Consider the following 16,333-nt stretch of genomic DNA (forward strand, 5'->3'; position numbering starts at 1 on the left):
CCCAGATAGGGAAAGAGACTCCTGTGCCCCCACATGAATGCAGATCCAATCACAGCAGGGTCATGTCATATGGCTTCATGTCATATATGCAGATGTTCACAGTTCAGCTATAGCTGGTTGTTCTTAAGCACAAGGAGACTCTGATTGCTCTGTGGGAATGCAGCAGATTTTTGTGCTTGAGAAGGGGAAGAATGGCAAAGCTTTTACCGGGAGCCTGATGGACAGCGGGGAACACAAGACACAGCTGAGTGCAAATGCCTATGTGGACCCCAGTTAGAAATTCATCTTGTCATTTAGGTTTTGGACAAATGATACAGTGGATTTATTTTCCTGGCAAATATAAAATCATACTAAATAACAAAATAAGTAGGTCAAAGTAAGGTTAAAACAGGCTTTGGAAAAAAAAGGGCAAGATGTGTGCAATGCAGATGACAAAGCTCTGTAAACACCTGTCAGTAATTCCTATACATAATCATTTATCAGGCTTAAGGATTATCGTGGTAAATGTCCTCATACGACAGGTGAAGAAACTGAGTTCAGGATAGGCAATGTGTATTGCATAGAGCTATATGCAAGATCAGATTAAGATGCTTATTCATGTGCCCTGTTCAGACTACTTACTGCAGGAGTGAACATCTTAGGCCTTTTTCCGCTTCAATGAACTCTAATTCCCCTTGTCTGTACATGTGCTGAAGTGACAAAGATAAATGGGGTTTGACACCTAAGGATGTGAGAGGACTGGGTCAACAACTTTCTCACAATGGACAGTGAAGCTGCCCAGCAGTGCATGGTGCAACAGAAAGGAGTCAGAAGAGCTGTGTTGAGCTGTGACTTTGGGCAAATTATTTGGCGTCTCTGAAATCCATTTCACCCCCCATAAATGGAGCAAGCAGACCACACTACTTCCTTCCACCTCAAACACTCTGTGTTTTTACAAAGTGGAAGCCACAGACCCACCAACCACAGAATCTGCTTTTATTCCCAAATGATGATCTCTGTGCCCAGAGACATCATTGTCTTATCTTGAAGCCTTGGAGCCCCCCACATGATGCCCTTGCAAGCCCAGCTTAAACTAAGAAGGAAGTTTGCAGCCTCCTAGAAGAGATTTTTCCTATGCTAAGTTGCTGAGGTGGGCCTCAAACCTGTGATCCTCATGCCTCTGCCTCCTGAGTTGTAAGCCTTAATTTCTCAGATCAGACTGCTCAGAATCTAAATGAGTGCCTAATAATACCTGATAATATGGACTGGTCATACAAAGGAGGCAGGAAAAAACAATGTGTTTCAATGGATAAAAGAGTGTTTATATGTGGTCCAAGTTGTTGAAATATAACCTTTGCCAACTAATTCTACTATCATAATCACATTTCCTATAAAAACTAGATAGAGGTCAGCATAAATATCCCAGAGTTCATTTGTTTCCTGTGAAGCAATTTATTGAATTTATCTCATGGATTAATCAATTAAGGTTCAGAAAAATAAATGACCAAAGTAGGGTCTTTATCACATGTAAATATCCATGAATATTTTTCATGGTAATATAAAAAAGAGGTTGTCATGCAAGAAAGGATTATAAATGAATAGTTTTTTAAAGTGGGGGGGGATGAAAAAGCTGGCCACACAAATATTTTCAAAGTGGCTACTCTAGAAATCTCCAATTGCTATATCATTGAGCATGTCTCATACCATGACACGTTTTAAAGCCAGCTCCTCACAGTGTCTTTGATATCAAGATTTTCCTTCATCCCCTTCCTTCTTGCAGAATCTATAAAACTTATCTAGGATTATCTGCTGCCTACTAATTGATTACCCAATCATATCAAAAAACATTAATTTCAGAATACTTTTTAAAAGTCATTTGCTCGCTGAATTGTAAAGTTTTATGTCTCCATACTAAAGAAAATAGTAGAAATAAAAAGTGTAAAAACCACATATATTCTCTGATTCTAAAGTATACATGTCCACTTTTCCCATTAACATTTTTGAAAACAGATGGATGACATCTTAAAATTAAAAGGAGGATTTTATAAAGTCATATATAAAATAATGTTCTTACATAAATGGAATATAACTTCTCATTCCTCAGAAGTTGTGCATGATGTAGAATCACACTGCTCTTATAATCATATATGCACATAAGGTAATAATGTTTGATTCATTCTATTATCCTTCCTATACCCGTAACCTCTCCCCTCCCTTCACTCCCCTCTGTCTAATCCAAGGTACCCCCCTATTATGGATTAGCATCTGCATATCAGAGAAATCTTTGGCCTTTGATTCTTTAGGATTTGCTTATTTTGTTTAGAGTGATGTTCTCCAGCTCCATCCATTTCTCAGAGTAAGCCATAATTTCATTCTTTTCTGTGGCTGAGTTATATGCCTTTGTGTAAATATATCACATTTTCTTTATCCATTAATCTATTGAAGGGCACTAAGGTTGGTTCCATAGTTTAGCTTTTGTGAATTGAGCTGCTATAAACATTGATGTAGCTGCATCACTGTAGTATGCTGATTTTATTTATTTTTTTTTAATTTTTTTTATTGGTTGTTCAAAACATTATAAAGCTCTTGACATATCATATTTCATACATTAGATTCAAGTTGGTTATGAACTCCCAATTTTACCCCAAATACAGATTGCAGAATCACATCGGTTACACATCCACATTTTTACATAATGCCCTATTAGTAACTGTTGTATTCTGCTACCTTTCCTATCCTCTAAGCAGTGGGATAGCTGGGTCAAATGTTGGTTCCATTCCAAGTTTTCTGAGGAATCTCCATACTGCTTTCCATAATGGTTTCACCAATCTGCAGTGTCACCAGCAATGTCTGAGTGTACCTTGTTCCCACATCCTCACAAACATTTACTGTTTCTAATATTCTTGATAATTGCCATTCTGACTAAAGGAAGATGAAATTTTAATTTTGGTATACATTTTTCTAATTGCTAGAGATGTTAAAACATTTTTTCATATAGTTGTTGATTGATTGTATTCTTCTTCCATGAAGTGTTGGTTGTACATGATGTAGAATCACGCTGGTCATGTAATTATATAAGCACATAGGGTAAAAATGTCTGATTCATTCTATTACCCTTATTTCACCCATGCCCCCTCCCTTCCCTTGGCTCTCCTCTTTCTAATCCAAACAGAACAGGACTGCTGGGTTCTGTTCCTTAGCCATTTATTGACTCTGTTATTTGGGTTGGTTTTCTTTTTTTGGTATTGAGTTTTTTATATATTCTGGAGATTAATGCTCTATCTGAGGTGCATGTGGTAAAGATTTTCTCCCATTATTTAGGCTCTCTCTTCATGTTACTGATTGTTTCCTTTATTGAGGAAAAGGTTTAGTTTGAATCCATCCCATTTATTGATTCTTGATTTTACTTCTTTTGCATCAGAGTCTTGTTAATGGAGTCAGTTCCTCAGCCAACATGGGACTACTTTTTCTTCTGTTAGATCCAGGGTCTGTGTTCTAGTGCCTCAGTCTTTGGTGCACTTGAGTTGAGTTTGAAGCAGGGTGAAAGATAAAGGTTTAATTTCATTTTTCTACATATGGATTTCCAGTTTTCCCAGGCCCATTTCTTGAAGAGGCTATCTTTTTAAAAAAAAAAAAAATTTTAGTTGTAGTTGGACACAATGCCTTTGTTTTATTTATTTTTATGTGATGCTGAGGATCGAACCCAGGCCCTCGCATGTGCTAAGTGAGCGCTCTACCATTGAGCCACTGCCTCAGCCCCTAAAGAGGCTATCTTTTCTCCAATGAATGTCATGTGTATGAAGTAAGATTCCTTCCTACACAGGATCTAGCCAATGCAAATGTAGGTCAATTGGCAGAAGAATTTAAGAGGTTTTGAGGTATACCAAGAGTAAGAGTATGTGAAGCAACTCTAGACACTCTTCTTGTGGAGAAAGAAGGCATGCATGTGCTTGATTGGCTTTTACTGATGTTGTACCACTCTCCAACCAGATCTGGCTGTTTGATTGCTGTCTGTGGCATTGTGGGCCTTGAGAGCGCTCCAGTGCTGGTTGCTCTAGCATTAATTGAAGGTGGAGTGAAATATGAAGATGTAGCACCATCTCTAAGACAAAAGCAGTGTGGGGCTTTGAACAAAGCATCATCTGAAAATGCAGCTGTGCTTCAAAGACTCCAGTGGGTATAGAAAAAAATTGCTGCATTGTAAGTGGTGGTACCTGATGCTACTGCTTTGGAAGTGGAACTTGAGATGGGACATAATTGAGTGTTGGTGTGCTGGATGGATCTGATGGAACTTCCATAGGAGTCCTGGAAAGTGGTTTCACAAGGCCACAGGATGACAGAATTACAGCATCTATCTTTTGGTGATGATCAACCTACTTATATACTAAGCAAAAATTATTTGCTGTTTGGCAATTAAAATGTGTTATGCTTTGGTGTGAGTTGTCCCCCAAAGCTCATGGGAGACAATGCAGGAATGCTCACAGTGAAGTGATTAGATTATGAGTTCTGTGACCTCACAGTTGACCTAAAAGACCCTGCTAGCTTTGAGAGGGTTATTTGAGAGGACTAGGTACTGGGTGGTAACTGCTAGCAGGTGATGTGAGTCAGCAGGAAGGTGGTCCATGGGAGCACGCCCTTATGGGTTATATTTTGTCCCCAAGAGCTTGCTCTGTCTCTCTGCAGTCCTGCTGCCATGGGACAGAATAGCTTTCCTCTGTCATGGGCTTTGGCCATGAAATTCTGCCTTTGCTCAGCCCCAGAACAATGGTGCCAGCCAGTCATGGACAGAAACCTCATTAGGGTCTTTTCCTCACCTGCAATGGGAGATTTCAGAGACAACTGTCTGAACCCTGCCATCCCTTCCCTCCGCAGTCGGGAGTTCCTGGAGATAATCGCCCCAGTTACCACCGACAAATGTCAGAACCTATTGTCCCTGCAGCTCCCCCACCCCCTCAGGGATTCAAACAAGAATACCATGACCCACTCTATGAACATGGGGTCTCTAGAATGCCAGGTCCCCCAGCACATGGGTTCCAGTCACCAATGGGAATCAAGCAGGAGTCCCGGGATTACTGCGTTGATTCAGAAGTGCCTAACTGCCAGTCATCCTACATGAGAGGGGGATATTTCTCCAGCAGCCATGAAAGTTTTTCATATGAAAAAGATCCCCGGTTATATTTTGATGACACTTGCGTTGTCCCTGAGAGACTGGAAGGCAAAGTCAAGCAAGAGCCCACCATGTATCGGGAGGGCCCTCTTTATCAGAGGCGAGGCTCCCTTCAACTGTGGCAGTTTCTGGTCACTCTTCTTGATGACTCAGCCAATGCTCACTTCATCGCCTGGACAGGCCGAGGCATGGAGTTTAAGCTGATAGAACCAGAGGAGGTTGCTCGGCTTTGGGGCATCCAGAAGAACCGGCCTTCCATGAACTATGACAAGCTGAGCCATTCTCTACACTACTACTATGAAAAGGGCATCATGCAGAAGGTCGCTGGGGAAAGATATGTCAACAAATTTGTCTGTGACCCGGATGCCCTTTTGTCCATGGCCTTCCCAGACAATCAGCGTCCATTCCTGAAGGCAGAGTCTGAATGCCCCCTCAATGAGGAGGACACCCTGCCACTGACCCACTTTGAAGACAACCCTGCTTACCTCCTGGACATGGATCGCTGCAGCAGCCTCCCCTATGCTGAAGGCTTCGCTTACCAAGTTTCTGAGTGGCTGAGCAGCCAAACCCTAGAGCTAGCAGTTCCCGTTCAGGCAGATGAGGGCAGTGGTTTTGTTTGTGTTCTTGGCTGTTCTAAAGCTTGCCATTTGAATACTTTCCGGAGAGCCCAAGCCATCTCTGGATTTTTACCCTGAAAGGCATATACCTTGGCTGGGGAGTGGGAACAGGCAGGGGCAGAAAAACCACCAAAAGGTTGGTGCCTCGACTCTGATTCTGATGAGGTTTCTGGGAAGAGGATGTGGGAATGGAGCCTCCTCACTACCATGGACAATATATGCAAAGCAATACCTTGTTCAGGTTAGTACCCTCAAAATGGGACCGAGTGTGTGACAATCTGCGTTGATCATGGACTACTAAATGCCTTTACATAGAAGGGCTCTGGTTTGCACAATTTATTAAAGAAATCAAAAGCTCATATAAAAGTAGGTAGACTGAGTTGGGGAGGCTCGGACCAATTAAAGGTTAAAAATATGTGTTGAAATTTGGAGAGTTCTTCTAGCTCAATCTGAAATACTTCCCCTTGGTTTAGAAAAAGGGGAGAATGAGTCCTGACAGCTGTTACCCACTCCATGGTTCTCAAATCATAAACCATTGCTACCCTTGGGAACCTTCCAGCCATGTGGTCACCAAATAGAGCAGGCCCCCTCTCTCTTCCGAGTCACATGGTTGAATGTGGATGGCTTTCATTTTAGGGGAAGGGAGATTAACAGTTTTGACAGTATTTAGTTTTGCTTTGATTCAGGGGGCGGGGGGGGGTTGTTTTGTTTTGGTGGTTGTTTTGGAAAAACAGTTTATAAACTGATTTTTGTAGTTTTGGTATTTAAAGCAAAAAAAAAAAAAAAACCTTTTGGTAACTGTGCACTGTGTCCCATAGGCAGGGCTGTGCCGACTTATGAAGAGCTGCAGCTTGAGAGGGGCTTTGCTGGGGCTGTTCCCTAGCCACATAAAAGCCTGCTCTGTGGCCTGCTTTGTGCTTTCTGCACCAGACAACCTGATGGAACATTTGCAACTGAGTTGTACATTTTTGAAGTGTGCAGGGCAGCCTGGACACAAGCATAGATTCTATGTGTATAGCTCCCCATGTTCACTAACATGCCCTCTCTGGGAAGGAGATGTACATATTACATGTCATGTCCATTTGAAACTTGGTCACCTGGTGGGAACCCTAGGGATTCTTCCATGGGCATGACTAATGACAATTTCCATTTCATCCGTTTGTGTTTTTTTTTTTTTTTCCTTCTTCTTTACATCTTGGGCTTTAAACCCTACATAACAGTTCAGTAGGGTTTGAGGCTTACAGGTGACACCAACAGGTAAAACAGTGCTAGCACTCTGGTTTTCTGCCACTCCTTTAAGTTTCTTCTAATTGCTGTATTATATTGGGAAAGTTTAAAACAACTAAGTTAAAGCTGAGTGAAAGTTGAGCTCAAAGTAGAGGAAAGTCACTCTAGAGGGTGATGGCACATGCTGCCTGCTCCAGTGATGGAATTTTGTGCTCCCTTTGTCACTCAGAACATTAAGAAGGACTGTGCTGTTCCTCATGTGTGGAGAAGACAGTGCTGAGTCCTTGAGTGTGAGGCACAGGCTTTGAGTTGCTTTTCAAAAAATGGAATGTTCCATGATCCCCCTTATAACCAACAGCACATTTGTGAAGAGGTTCATAGGGATAAAGGTGCATTTTATAGATATGGAAAAATGAGATTTTCCTCTATGGGAAATTAGCCCACAAAGGTGTGGAGCTTATATCTTGGGTTGTAATTAGCATTGTACTCTAATCAAAGGACTCTTCTAAACCATATTTATAGCTTTCTAATCTGCACATAGTCTATACATAGATGCATATTTTACCCCCCAGACGGCTAGAGATTTATTTGTTGTAAATGCTGTATAGATTTGTTTTTCCTTTCTTTTTTTTAATATACTTGAAATTTTAATTTTATTATGTTCCTATTACATAATGCATATTCATTACATAGTAAAAGGAGAAGGCACAAAAGTATAAAGGGGTCAATTTTAAAATTGCCTATTATCTCAGGGAAAACAAACTCTGGCATAGTTCATTCATCAGCCTTTTCCTATGTATTTCTGAACATTGCTCATTACTACATAGTCCTATATCCAGCTTTTTCAACATAACATTATATTATTTTTCTCAATTAATAAAAACTCTTTGTAAATATAATTTTAATGAAAGAATAACCTTGCATCCTATGGATATAGTTATTTAAACATTCTCCTAATAGCTTAAGCCTACTTTGTTTCCTAGAGAGGCTATTTTGAGAACGCAGGAGACAAGGCAGAGAGACTCAGTGGGGTGAGGGGTGGCACTGAGGCCTCTAGAGGAAGAAGGCTCACCGGTCCTGGCCTACCCACTCCAGCTCGTTGAAGAGGAAGTCTATATCAGCAGGGTCAGAGTGGGGTTAGCCACCACCATTCGGAAGAAGTTGCCATGGGTCCCACGGGGCTGGTAGCCGATCATCATGGAGCCTTCCTTTACCATGCGCTCCTTGAGCACAGGGGCTACCTATGGGAGCGGTAGAGTCCAGCTGCAGCGTGGGGTCAGGTGAGAAGATGGGCCAGCTACCTGGACTACCCGGCTCTCAGAGCTGTTTTTCCCTCCCACCCAGCCATCTTCTGGAATTACCTTCACTGCTTAGACCCTCACCTTGGCCCCACATTACTTTTTCCACCACATCCAACTTGGTTGGCCTTCTCTACCTTCTGCTTTATTCCTCATTTCTCCTACCTACAAGATAGCTGTAAGACAATCTCTTATGCTAAATCCTGACTTTTCTGATTTTCAACACTGCTTCAGTCTACCTTCAAACTTTAGTCATCCTGAATGTCTTCTTCTCCCCTTTCCTGGTTCCTTTTTTATTTCCCAGGGATTACCCAAGGGTACTTTACCACTGAGCTACATCCTAGTCCTTTTGTACTTTTTATTTTTTAATTTGAGACAGAGTCTTGCTAAGTTGCTGAGGCGGGCCTCAAACTTGTGATCCTCCTGCTTCAGCCTCCAGAGACACCAATTATAAGTGTGTGCCACCACTCCTGGATCCTGTAATATCTGATCTGTGCCATGCGATCTAGCATGTAATTTACAAAACCACCTTGAAATATTGGCTTCAAACAGTAACTCTTGCTTTCCACAATAACAACTTCATGAGGGCAAGAAGATTCTTGTCCTTTCAGATCATCTGTAGCACCTAGTACTAACCCATTCTTAGGGACCAGACAGAACATACTTCCTTGCCTCTAGAAGGCAAATCAAATTGGCCTTTCTGTGTTTCTCTGTCCCCAGCATCATTGAAAAGACTCTTCCTGTTATTTCTACCTTATATCTCTGACCTGGGCCTGAGTTCCCAGCACAGACCCTAGCACAGGGGTCTGTGTGCTGCACACTAACTTTTTTGGGTTCTCCTGTGATGCTCCTTTCTGTCATCTTATTTCCCCCAAACATATCTTATTCCTATCCCCTTCTCCCCCAGCCCCCCCACAAAAAGGCCAAGCTTGTGTTATCTTCCAGTTACCTAGCCCCTCAGGAGCAAGAGACCAATAGGGGGACAGCCCATATCAGGAATGGCCAGCAGGGGCAGAAGTGCACCAGCTGCATCAGTTCCCTTAGCAGGGCTACCCAGAGCCAGAAAAAGCCTACCTGAGACAGCCTTTGGCTGTAATGTGGACTGGCCTGCTTCCCCGCAAGCTGGAAGGCACTAACCAGAAGCACACGTTGACAAACTCAGGCTGAGGGGAATAAGGAAGGGGAAGGTATGAGCTGAGAAAGGAGGACCATTTTCCCTTTCACTGTCATTCTTCCTCCATGTGAGCTTGCTGCGTGGGATAGGCTGGGATAGATGGATGCAAAAGAACATGGGATCATACCTCCATGACCAACTCAAACCCTTCCCTCTTCTTTATTTCCTCCACCAGGTACCTGGGAACAGAGGGTGACAAATTGCAGGTGGAGAGGGGAAGACAGCCATATAAACTGAAGAGAACCACAGAGACAGGGGAGGAAAGTAATCCTGAGGGCAGAAATGGAGGAAGGGTAGACCCTGGGAGGGGACCTGGGACCCTCCTTGCCTACCGGGCAAGAGCAAAGGCCTGGTGGATACGCTGCTCCAGCCCTTGCCCACCCTGTGCTTTCCACATGAGCCACAGCTTCAGACAGTCTACAAGGCGGCCACACTGCACTACCTTGTTACCCGTGTCCAGAGCCACATCGTAGAACTTGTCCTGCGGGAAGAGGTAGCTGGCCTGGAATCCATGGCAGCGCTTGAGCAGGTTCCAGGTATCCTGGAGAAGAAGAGCAGAGCACTGCAGTCCTGCAGCGAGGAGCTTGTGGGGGTTCCAGGCCACGGAGTCAGCCATCCGCGGGTAACCACAGTCCGTGATGCTGGCACACATCGGCCATTGCATCCAGGGGGTCAAAGGCTCCCAACACAGTGGTGCCAGATGTGGCACTGACCAGGAACGGCATAGCACCCTCAGCTTCAGCCAGACTGATCTGCCTCTCTAAATCCTCAGGGATCATTTTCCCTCTCAGTCCCGGCGGGGACAGCAGCGGCCGCAGGGTTGGCAAGGAGTGCTGGGTCCTGGAGGAGGCGCCGCGCGGCTGGGGAGGCAGCGGGAAGTCGTGCCTGGCAGGTAGGCGTACACCCCAAGGTGCGCAGAGTAGTCCAGGCGGACGGCAGCGCTTCAGCGGCTCGCAGGCCGTGGGACGCCGCGCGGGAAGGGGAAGGGGAGGGGAGGAGGGGCGCGTGGCGAAAGGAGGGGGTCTGGGGGAGGGCCGCGCGCGCACCGCCCCCCGCCGGCGCCTGCCGCCACGTCCCGGGCCCTGGAGACGAAACTGTTTTTCCTTTCTTTACTTATCCTGGTTTGGGATTTTTTTTTTAAATAAATTTATGCTGTTTTAGCAAGTATGAAAATAATCTTCTGTCTCCTGAGCTGCTCCTCCCCTGCTGTAACCATGTGGCCTGTGCTGTCGCAAGATATAGGATGACGGCATCACCATTGCATTCCCATTGGACTCATGCATCTCCTGGGTGGTTTTGTTTTGTTTTGTTTTGTTTTTTTCAGGGTTTTGAGGGGGGGGGTTGTTTGTTTGTTTGCTTCTTTTCCAGAGTGTGGAAAGTCTACAGTGCAGAAAGGCTTCAACCTGCCAAATGATTTTAAATACTTCCCCCTGCGCCGAGCTGTATGCATCCTGCCAAGCTGCGTTATATTCTGTACTGGTACAATAAAGAAGTTTGCTTTTCGTTTAAAATAAATAAATAAATAAATATTCTTAACAAATGGAAAAAGGTAATTTTTTTTGAAAAAAAGATTTTTCTTGATATAGTTCTCTTAAAGAATTGGGAATATAGAAATTCAATGTAAGTGTAAGAGAAGCATAAGAAGGTTTAAGTTCACATTTTTTTTTCTTTTAAATTATTTTAAGTAACATTAAGGTAAATGTTTACATTCATTATAAAAATGTTGTTTAATTTTATGCAAATGATTTAACCCTGATTGCTGCAATGAAAATTGAACATTAAAAAAATATTGTATACATGGAACAATAATATCTTGTTTGCCACCTGTGTACAAATTCCAACTGTCCTCAGATCAGTCAGGCAAGATGACCTTTGAGAAACATCAGTCACAGTGTCTGTTGGAGTCACTACTCAGGCTTTTGACAAGAGAGCCAGGAACTCACCCAGTCTTCAAGATGTGTGCCAAATGCCTCCAATGATCTTCTCCGTGAATGCTTGTGAAATATGCATGTGGAACAGGTGTGCAGAAATTCTGGAATAACAAAAATCGATCAGAGGAAACACATGATTTGGGGCAATACACATAGAACCTTGTTGGAAAGAATCTCTCCATCTTCCTTAGCAGGCAATTGGCCCTGTTCCTAGTCCCAGTTTCTGCAAGCAGTTCAGGAGACAACCCATGGCAGACCAGCTGGAAGTGGCCCTGGCCCAATGGAGCAGGCCATGTTTTCACGCACTGGCCCTTTCCTAGAGGAGCTTCATCTTCTTTTTCTCTTTAGCAAGCCTCCTGGGGAAATCACACATGGGCGGGAGGTTCTGTCTGCATCATCGCCACAGTCTGGGCTGCAGGACAAATTCCGACATAAGAGGTGCAAGGCCTTCTTGGGTGGAACCCTCTTCACCTCGTGGTCACAAGGGCTGAGGCCAGGGCCAGAGCACAATAGGAATCCTGTCCCACTGAGGATGTGACTTCAGCTGGCAAGGCCACACTGAAGCCTATGTGGAGCCCATTTGACCTGAATAATGGAGCTTGCTATATTCAGGGTTGGTGCCCTCTCCTGCAGCAGACCTCACAGGGGCTCCTGTCCCTGTGGCTGTTGGAAGTGTTGGAAGGGAAGTATTTTTGCTGTAATCCTCTGTGTTAGAAGGTGGAAATTGGAGTCATAAGAACCAAATTATTGCTATTAGAGGAGAACAAGTCTTTGACTTCCTTATTTTTAGGTTTTGGTTTCCTGGTTTGAATTCCCTATTTTTTCATAGGAAGAGGTCGAGGCACTGCATGGAGTTTCTGATAGAGTCCACAGGCATTTCACACAGGTTAGCCCTCAGAATTTCTGCACCATAAGGTTGTGGTGATGATGTGCCAATTGGCATAGTGTATTCCTAGCCACCAGGATGAAGGTATGTGCTTCTGTTTGATGAGGGATAGACTGAGGTCATTCATCTTAGTGTAGAGGCTGCAGGCTTTGCACAGGTAGTGGCCAGTGCCTTCCAGCCACAATAGCAGTGTCTGAATGAAGCCACATTTCATGCACTTGGTGCTCTCTGCCAGGTCTTCTAGTAGGTTTGTAGTGGGGCCCAGAGGCACTGCTAGCTGGGCTCAGGCATGGCTCTGCAGGCTATGTAGCACCTGAGTCTTCAAGGGTCCAGCCGGCCAGGAAGCCATCAGTGTCAAACCCATGTAGGGACTTGCACTCAAATCCTTTTGAAAACTATATTACAATTTAGTAGTTTGACTGTCTTACAGCTTCATTTATTGAATAGCTATGTCTCAGGCAATAACAGCAGCTGAGCTTGTCCATTGCAGAGTTATAATGAACTACGTTGTCTTTTAAGCAATGAAAGAATTTGTGCCTCACTTCAGTTCATATATACTTCCTCATAGCACTGCACTACTATTTTCTTGGACATTTTTTGATTGTTAGGGGAGGGAATCCAATCTTTCTCATTAATGTTTTTTTAATTTTTGTTTTTTCCTCTTGCTCAGATAAATTCTACTGAATTTAACTTAACATTTTTTTCCTTTGAATATCAACTATGGGATACAAATTCAGAGGTTATTCATTTTAAAATAATGATAAGGGTGTGATTTATGTTATATGCTATTTCCATCATTAAAACACACAGAGAAGAGGTGTAGGGAGAGCTGACCAGAGTTGGCACTGCTTAAACAGCTCTGAATTCAGCTGTGGGCCAAGCAAGAACCACACTCTGGGTAGGTTCCTGGTTTGCTATGGGAAAATTCCCCCACTCAATCCCATGCCCCTCTAATAGTTAGGATCTAGCTCTCCAATAATGTCCCTGATGACCTTTGCAGCAGGGCAGGAACATACCCTCTTGCCAAGGAGATGCGCAGACTTTGCAGTCTCCTGGAGGGTTGGACAGCTGTGGTGGCATCTCTTAGTCTGAGACGTCAGAGTACAGGAGCCTGGTCACAGTGATCTTTTCTGCCCAGTGGTGGGCCTGCTCACCCAGATAAGGAGCTGGCCTCCTCCTCTGCAGACTTTAGAGTCACCCTCATCGCTTTGGTGCTCAAGGATCCTGGAGGGCAGAAGCCAGAGCTTGCCTCCCAAGGAAGCTGTGGACCCCGCCCAGGCCTACAGGCCTGAACACTACCACTCAGCCAGGCAGTGGCCTTTGTGGCTCCCAAAGCCTAGGGGCCCTCTCACCTCCCAGGCATAGATAAGCACTTGCTGCTGAGAGCTGCAGGTAGGAAAGGGTCTAACCAGCACTGGAGATGAGCCTGTGCGTGGAAGGAAGAGGCATTAGGATTGGAAAATGATGCTTGGTGGGGAAGGGACACCCACTGGGTAGCACCTGAATTCTGTTCCTGTCCCCAACCCCATACCTCTCCATGCCCCATGCACCTGGCATAATGGCCACAGCAAGCAGCTTTTAGTACATCTCCTGGACAAACTGAAGGGCTCTCAAAGGGCATGGTGGGCTGTTTCTACATTTCCCAGTATTCATTCTGGGGTCCTGAACAGACAGAAAGCTCCTTTTATTTAAGACCCCCAACTCCAGGGGCTGAGTTCATGGAAACTTTGGCAAAAGCCACAATCTAGACTTAGAAGATGGAACGTGACCCTTTTGGAGAGCCCCATCTCATGACCCCAGCTCCTGGGTCATGAAGCCCCACCTCCATGACCAGGTGACACCTTTCAATCCCAACATTGTTCTCACCGTCTCCCCTGTTCATTGACCTAAGTACTAGAGGGACAAGGAGGAGAGCCAATGGGGCCAGCACAGGGGAAGAATCACAACTCCTCTCTTATCAAGCACTGCTTGGCTACTGTCCAACCCTCCAGGAGACTGCAAAGTCTGTGCACCTCCTTGGCAAGAGGCTATGTCCCTGCCCAGCTACAAAAGTCATCAGGGACATTATTGGAGAGCTGGATCCTAACTACTAGAGCATCATGGAATGGAGTGGGGAAATAATCTCATAGTGGGTGCCCCTTGTCCTCCTAGCACCTGCACATTGAGGAGCCTTGTCCCTGCCAACAGATATCTCCCAGACTTGCACCCCCATGGCCTACCTTGCAGCTACATTCAGGAAGCTGAGGTGGTAGAGGGCAGGCTACCCAGAAATCCTGAAAGATCTATAGTGGAATGTAGCATGAGCTGTACCACCTATGTTTGCTGGCCTTGGCTGGACTTGGAGGACTGCAGGTTGCTTCCTATCCAAGCTCAGGATGCCTTACTCTAACCCCACTATCTTCACCTGTCGAATAGATTGAATAATGGTATATTTCTTTCCAGGATTAATTGGAATAATCCTGGTAAGGCCTCATTAATCTTCCACAGTCTGGTTCCAACTGACCTCACAAGCTTTTCTAACTCTGTTAAGAATTTGCAGGAAGCATGCCTGCAATCTCAGTGTCTTGAGAAACTCAGGCTGGAGAGTCACATGCCAGACTAAGCAACTGAGAGGCCATAAGCAATGTAGAGAGACCTTGTCATAAAATAAAAAATAAAAATCACACTGGGGATGTGGCTTAGTGTTGAAGGGCCTCTTGGGTCAATACCTGGTACAAAACAAACAAATAAACAAAAAAACAGAAAGCATTTGCATAGTGTCTATGGGTAAGATGTTGGGTGGGGAGATTTTATTTGGCTTCAGGGTCATATGGGGTTCCTCTACTTCATAGACGATATTAACCTACTACCTGACAACACTTCATACACTCCAGATACAACCAGCTTCAGTGGGCAAAACCAGGTGCTTGGAGATGGTAACCACAAGACTTCATTTCATTCCAAAGCCCAAATTCCAGGAGGTAACCAGCTTTAGAAATGAGTCTAAATTTGATCCTTCTACCTTGGGATAACCTGTGAGGGCTTGACAATGAAGGGCTGGTCTACTTCCATTCCACCCCAGATTCCCCAGAGCACTTAGGACCTCATATATGATGACATGAACTGAGAACAAGGTTCTCCAGTCCAGCCCAAGAAGTGGCCCTCCATATCTGGCTGGCCTGCCTATGGCCTGATGGATGTCATTCCTAGGCAAGAGAGGACAGGAGCCTTTTTTTTCCTACTTGCATGTGTTTCAGCCACAGAACTGTTTGTACTGGACTTACGTCGCCCCCAGACATGCAGGGTAGGATTTTAACTTGTGCCATAGAGGGTTAAATTGAGGCACATGGTCAGTGAGTGGCAGAGACAGGGAGACACAGGGCCCAGTGCTGCAACTCCAAGAGGAAGAACCTCTTGGGCTTCAGTTCTGCCCCTTCAGTGGGCAGTTCTTGGCATGCATTGCCCAGGAGAGCTCAGCACCCTGTGGGGTGAGCACAACATTGGAAGGGGCAGGTGCTGGCAGATGTAAAAAAGGGTAATGTGAGGGGCGATCTCTGACCTCTGTGAACTCCAGTGTCTGTGTGGGTGTCAGTAGAACCCCCCTTTTGTAGACCAAGTAATAAATGCATCTTTGCGGGAGCAGTGTATGGGCACATTGTGTAACATGCATTGTGTAACCTGTGCCTGTTGCATGAGAGGACTCTGATCTTCTGCCCACCACCATGTCCCAAATGCAAGTCTGATCCTGGCTCTCTCAGTACCCAGGTATGTCCAGTCTCGTACTCTCCTTCCCTTGATGTCCTCTTCCCAGATGCCACTGCCTGGTGGCCCTAATGCTCACCTGGGACCTGGCATGGGATCACAGGAGGCAGAGAATGCTATCATTACTTGAGGTCTCAGGAACCCTGTCCTCTGCTGGCACCTAGTGGCAATTTGAGTTTCAAGGTCTTGGGTCAGACAAATGCAGGGTCTATTTTTCTTCCTGCTTTCCTCCCTGCCTCTCTGCTTACTCTCTCCTCCTCCCTTCCACTCCACCCAGGCTGCAATCTACCAGATGTGGCTGGCCTGGGGGCTG

General features: G+C 44.9%; 1 protein-coding gene and 1 pseudogene across 1 annotated transcript; one reads left to right on the plus strand and one right to left on the minus strand.

The window, feature by feature from the left end:
- Positions 1-760: 760 nt before the first annotated feature.
- On the plus strand, positions 761-6,393 carry LOC124091854 (ETS translocation variant 5-like). Its single transcript, XM_046443072.2, has 3 exons — positions 761-837; positions 3,970-4,156; positions 4,780-6,393. The coding sequence occupies exons 1-3, from the start codon at positions 761-763 to the stop codon at positions 5,839-5,841; spliced, it is 1,326 nt and encodes a 441-aa protein (XP_046299028.1). The 3' UTR covers positions 5,842-6,393.
- On the minus strand, positions 2,275-13,483 carry LOC124091855 (cysteine sulfinic acid decarboxylase-like; annotated as a pseudogene).
- Positions 13,484-16,333: the final 2,850 nt, after the last annotated feature.

The sequence above is a fragment of the Marmota monax genome, unplaced genomic scaffold (assembly GCF_021218885.2).
Source record: "Marmota monax isolate L192 unplaced genomic scaffold, Marmota_monax_Labrador192_F-V1.1 WCK01_AAM20220418_F8-fsc00252, whole genome shotgun sequence".
In the NCBI taxonomy this organism is placed as follows: domain Eukaryota; kingdom Metazoa; phylum Chordata; class Mammalia; order Rodentia; family Sciuridae; genus Marmota; species Marmota monax.